At 36.5% G+C, this 6,303-nt stretch overlaps 1 protein-coding gene across 1 annotated transcript; it reads left to right on the top strand.

Moving 5' to 3' along the window:
* The first annotated feature begins 4,644 nt into the window (after window positions 1-4,644).
* Window positions 4,645-5,436, top strand: LOC149255061 (uncharacterized). The gene is made up of 2 exons (XM_089454939.1): window positions 4,645-4,705; window positions 4,823-5,436. The coding sequence occupies exons 1-2, from the start codon at window positions 4,645-4,647 to the stop codon at window positions 5,434-5,436; spliced, it is 675 nt and encodes a 224-aa protein (XP_089311065.1).
* The last annotated feature ends 867 nt before the right edge of the window (window positions 5,437-6,303 follow it).

Genomic DNA, 6,303 nt, shown 5'->3' with positions numbered 1-6,303 from the left:
ATCATCTCCAATTAACAACTACACATTAAGCAAGTTCATGCACTCCTATATGGATAAACATGCTTATTATCTTTCATGAGTTTCATCAAAGATTTAACATATTATTCATCAACTTTGGATTGGGCGAGGATGAATTCTAGTATATTACCAAGTGTATGTTTTTTTTCAATTGTGTTTTTTACTTTCATGATTAATTTGGTTGTAGTTTTTACTTCCACGATTAATTTAGTCTAAGTTCTCTAGGTAGTCATTAATGATCTATTCGGTGCTATGTGGGGGTTTTACTTTTCAACAAATCTAAAGTATCCATGTTGCATTGGGATCTAGTGACCTTGTTGAAAAATCCTACCAAACATCTTTGAAACCATCTACTAGCACTAGTTGAACTTGAGATTTCCCAAAAACTGAAAGGAACAAATAAGGGTTGCTTTGCTAATCCACTTTGGTGATGAAGGGAAACCAACTATAAGATATCAAACACCTTCCCTCATGCATAGTGTGCATAGAGGCTCTAGCCCTGTAAAGGTTTGAACATGTGTTGTTTACATTGTAGTGTCCATAGTTGTACCATTTATACCTTACTCCTGTCTCTTGGGAGGAATAGATCACTTAGGCAACATTTTAGGATTTATTGATTTATGCAATAATTATTTTAGTCATTATTGACATAGGTTGGAAATGCCATAGTGTTTTTTCCAATAAGAAAAAAATATCATTTGCGTATTAATATTAATGCAAAGGTGTAATTTAGGTCATCTAACATATATTAAATATGCTTCACATATATGACATGGTATTATAATATGTTCAAAATCTAATGTTTGGTAAATATTGAAATCTCCATAGGATTCAAAAAATTTCATGAGAGTCTAGTACCGCTATGTTCCTAATGTACATTCAAACTAGATAAGCAACTTGATATCCACATTAAAAACTAGTATCCAAAATTCAATAGATATGACCCTAACAATCAAAAGTGTAGATCTGCATGAAAAGTTAAGACTTCAACTCAGGTTCTATCATTATCATAAGAGTGTCAAAACAATGGTGGAGAATTTCATAACTGAAAATGCAAATAGCTAACATGAAAATTACAATGGTTAAAATAATGTAATAAGAAATAAGGCTATAACAATTCCATAGATGACTTTAATAAAAATTGTTATCATTGTTGTGTATTGCAGGTGGTAGGAGAGGCCATGGAAACAAATGAATTTATTTCCAATGAAGATACACAACATGATTTAGGGCATCAGGTACTTAAATATTACATTAATTTATGAAATATAATAAAATGAAATTTAGTTTCCGATCCTTGTTTTCCTAAACCTAGTAATTTATGTAGTTTATTACTCAAACTTGAAAAAAAATAATGCATGTCATTGATTATTTTAGGTGGAAAATGTGTTTGCAACAAATACAAAGTTGAACCCTTTTACTGTAAAACAACCAAAATATGTACACAAGGGTGGACCCCATACTGTTAAAGCACATCGCATGAGAAAGTGTGTGGAAGAAGACATGGCAATTGAGTCTACAAATACAATAGAAATTGGTGGCAATGAACAAGAGGTTAATCATGATGATACATGGAATGAATACTTTGATGCAATTGTTATACTTTGTGAGTGTTTTAAATAAGTTCAGCTAGAAATTAATGGACAATATAAGTACATTATATAGTCTAATTTCTAACCTTGGAAAAAATAATGCATGTATCAATTATTTTAGGTTGGCAATGGAATCAGAACAAATGACGAGTTTAATCATTTTGATAGACCAATACAATACCTACATATGGACGTGGCCTACGCCATACAATTAAATCACACAAAAAGAAATGGGTGGAAGAGGATATGAAAATGGAGTTTGTAAATGCAATAGAAAATCAACACAATGAACAAGAGGTTGGTCATGATGATAGTACATGCATGGATGAATACTTTGAGACAATTGTTGTTTTTGGATGTTCCTAAGGTAGAAAATCTAAGAATATGAAATTGACGTGGCTTGTTTTTAAAATAATGTGTTCAAAAATTATATTTTTAATTTATTGTATATATGTATAATATTGTTTTGTTGAGTAATTTATTACGTATATCTTTGAAATGGATCCATGTTTTATACAGTGATTTCTATCTAACATTAAATAATGGTTTCATTTAATTATAGGTAAATGATGTTGATGATACACCTACTAATGATCAAGATCCAACTAGACCATTAAGAATTCAACGAGATGATCCAATTCATCCTTTAAACCATACTAGGAGAAGAAGAGAAGCATTGAAGAGAGCAATACCACGTGAAAATTTTTAGGAAATGATGAAATTAGCATACACTGATGACATGCCATCCACTGCTCAAAGTAGAGATGTTGACGGAAATGTAATGAATGAAGAAGCATTGAATGAAATGCTCACAAGTTTATTTGGGGATGGAAACAATGATGAGGGTGATGATCCTATGCATCATAATGATGATGTTGATATAGAGGGAAATTACCACCAACATAATTATGATGATATCAACATCAATGAATCAATTAAGCAAGTAGCAAAGACATTGGTGTTCAAATCGGGTGCAAGTAGAACATCCAAGCTCTCATGCACATTAATATTATTGGAAATCAAGTCATTATTTAGTTGGTTAGACAAGAGCTTCATTAGCTTACTAAAGTAATTTGAATTATTTTTCTAGTTTTGCACTGTCAATTTGTGTCCTCAATTAGAATATAAGTAATAACTTCATTTAATTTAATTTGAGGTGGATTTTACATTATGGTATATAACCAACGTTATAAATGACATTTCTAACATGTGGATTTGAAAAAAAACTTACAGGGCTCTAAAGGATAAAATATTCCCTGAAGATAAGTAAGACTAGTAATTTTTTTTACATGCGGCAGCTAGGATTTGATGCAGGTTTGCCATAGCAAACCTACAATAGCACCAGAGTACAGAATTTTTGGCAGATAAGGACAAAAGACTACGCAAGCATTTCAGAGTATCTAGACGTTGGAAGGTAAAGGAGGCCTGCTGCGGGCAGGATGAGTCAGGAAGGGGGGCTGAGAGTCCCTCCTACAAGAATGTAACAGCAGGGGAGGCAAGCCGACAAGGAACTCACGAGCTGCAAGGAAGAAGGGGTAATACACCGGTGATGGGAGCGCGATGGCAAGCGAGGCTGGGAGGAAGATGCCTTCCTTGAGCAGTTAAAAGACCCAGGTATGTCATTCCTAATAAAAAATTAGAGGAGTATAGAGGATACATGAAAGACCATGCTCTGATTTGTAAATTTATAGGAGTTTGGCCAACCGAAAAAGAACTGACAAAATGGATACAACAGCGGTGGCAACCTAAAGGACATATTGATCTGAAACTCGGTGCTAAAGGATTTTTCTCAGTAGTTTTTGCAAATATTGCAGACAAGGAAAAGGTCTTTGAAGAGGGACCATACTTCTTCAATAATGCGAGCCTATTTATGAGGCACTGGGAGGAATGTTATAACCCAGATCAGGAAAAGATGATGGCGGCTCTGATCTGGGTTCGATTGTTTGGGCTTCCAACGGATTTTTGGGACCTAGAAATACTGGAAGGGATAGGTAACTCGATTGGAACCTTCGTCAAAGTGGTTGATACAACAAGAAAAGGAAGGTACATTTCTTATGCTCGGATATGTGTTTACATGAACATCACTGAGCCCCTCCCTGATTGCATAGAAGTAGAATATCATGATGAAGTATGGCAACAACCCCTCGACTATGAACATATACCATTCCGATGTAGGAGGTGTCATGAATACGGCCATCTTGTTAGATCCTGCCCACTGAACACCACAGAGAATACTCAAGGAAACAAAAAGGAATAAGAATTAAGCAAGGAAAGGGAAGAGGGCTTCCAGGAAGTCCAAAGAAGGAAAAGGAACCAGAAACCACCAGACAGCCATAAGCAACCATTGAAGGAAAAGGAGAAGGAAAATCCCAATAAATTTGCAGTTCTACAAGAGGAAGAAATGGAAGAGACATTAGTTGAAAATGAGGAAGAGCCAAAAGAACCACATCAGAAAGAAAAAGGAAAAGAGCAGGTAATGGAAATCACAGAGGAAGAGAGGGAGGTGGAAATCATCAAAGAGAAAATAGAGCAAAATCAGATGGAGATAGACATTTATAAAGAAAATTACAGTGAAGAGGAACAAGTAATGAAAAGATTATTGCAGGAGTGGCGACATCTAGATGAGAGATTCATCCCAGAAGACCAGAAACAACTCTACAAGGAAATGTTCCAACAGTACAAAATGAAAAAAGGAACGATGGTGGTACCTCAACCAGAGCATCTTGGATCACAAGGGGGACAAGGATCGGAGATGGGAGCAACAGGAAAAGTAGGGAAGAAACGAGGCAGAAGACCCATGAGTGAATCCATACAAATGGTAGGGGAAATGCTAGTGAACTCAGGACGAGTGGTGCCGTTATCGGAGGTGTTCCAACAACCAACCAAACTATTGAAATGATAATCATGACCTGGAATATAAGGGGCCTGAATAGTAAGGGGAAACAGAGATATCTGAAAGATAGATTGAGGAAAGATAAACCCAGTGTTATGCTATTACAAGAAACTAAGATTAGTGAAAAAAATGAAAGAGATTATGGGGAACTTCAAACCCAGGTATGAAGTAGTAGGTCAAGATGCTGCAGGAAGCGCAGGAGGTATGGCAATTCTTTGGAACCCTGAGGAAGTCAGATTTGAGGATTGGACCAGTATGCCATGAATACTATCAGGTAAATTCAGCAATCTGGGATCACAAGAGTGGATTTTGCTCACAGGAGTTTACGGTCCAAACATACCAGGAAAACGGAAAAACTTCATTGATAACATGATAAAAGTGAGAAGATTGTATCATAATATCCCCTGGATAATAGGAGGAGACTTTAATATGATAAAAGCTTTGAATGAAAAAAGAGGTGGAATACGTAGGGAGGATGCAGATATGGAAATGTTTGGGGATATCATAAATAACCAAAGACTGGTGGATCTTCCAACCATAAATGGAATTTATACTTGGAACAACAGAAGAGGAGGTAGACATCAAATTGCATCCAGATTAGACAGGTTCTTAATATCAGAAGAGATAGTAAGCAGAGACATTTTTATGGAGGCAATGATACTCCCAGGAATGGGATCAGACCATTGGCTGGTAAGATTGGAGATTGATCTTAAAGCCAATCCCAAAAGGAGACCCTTCAGATTTGAAGAATTTTGGCTCAGGGACCCAAAACTCATCAGCAAAATGGAGGAATGGTGGACACAGAGTGAACAAAGGGGTAGAAACAGAATGCAAACGTTTCAACGTAAGCTGAAGGAACTTAAGCAAAACATCAAGAGATGGAATCAACAGGAATTTGGAAACATACTAAGGGAACAACAACAGCTGACTTAGAAGATGGAAGCAATACAACAAGAAATCATAAGAGATGGGAGAAGCCAGGCCCTAGAATTGGAAGAAGGCAGAATAGTCAGCCAACTAGAGGAATGAAGGAAGCAAGAAGAGATATTATGGAGGCAAAAGTCAAGAGTGAATTGGCTACAAGAGGGCGAAAAAAACACTATATTTTTCCACAAAGCAATGATCCAACATCAGCAAAGCAACAGAATCTTCTCCTTGAAGAATGAAGTAGGGGAAAGAAAAACCCAACATGAGGAAATGGAGGATACCTTGGTGAACTACTATAAAAACCTCCTAATTGAACCTCAAGTGGATAGACAGGAGGCAGTCCGTCGAATATGTAATGAGATTCCTAGGAAAATCTCTAGAGAACAAAATCTTGCCATAATGAGAGCAGTCACGTTAGAGGAAGTTGAGGAAGTGGTGAAAGGGCTTAAGAAAAACAAGGCCCCGAGACCAGACAGTTTCACAGTGGAATTCTACCAAGCAGCTTGGAAATTTATAGGCAAGGACATTGTAGCAGTGGCAGAAGAATCCAGGAGGAACCAAAAGGTATGTCCTGGTCTTAATGCTACTCTCCTTACCCTCATACCTAAATCTACTCAGTCTGATGAACCTAAGGGTTTTAGACCGATTTCCCTGTGTAATGTTATTTACAAAATTATTTCTACAATAATTGCTAAGAGACTGAAACCGATTCTATCTAGCATCATATCCCCTGAACAAACAGGCTTTGTAGAGGGAAGACAGATTTTAGATGGGCTGATTGTATCCCAGGAGGTGGTACATTCGTTAAAAACCAAAAAAATGGCAGGGGTGATGTTTAAACTAGACTTATCCAAAGCTTATGACAGATTGAAT

This window comes from Pinus tabuliformis, chromosome 7, assembly GCF_031772625.1.
Source record: "Pinus tabuliformis cultivar Carrire ecotype Pingquan chromosome 7, CPIR1, whole genome shotgun sequence".
NCBI classification, from domain to species: domain Eukaryota; kingdom Viridiplantae; phylum Streptophyta; class Pinopsida; order Pinales; family Pinaceae; genus Pinus; species Pinus tabuliformis.
Note: the sequence above shows the minus strand (reverse complement) of the source record. Positions and strands in the feature narration are given on the sequence as shown.

Bases quoted from the DNA above. Each gene is read 5' to 3' on its own strand.
- LOC149255061 (XM_089454939.1), top strand. From the start codon at position 4,645: ATGGGGAACTTCAAACCCAGGTATGAAGTAGTAGGTCAAGATGCTGCA. The intron at 4,706-4,822 runs GTATGGCAATTC...TTTTGCTCACAG, and splicing joins TGCTGCAGGAAGCGCAGGAG to GAGTTTACGGTCCAAACATA.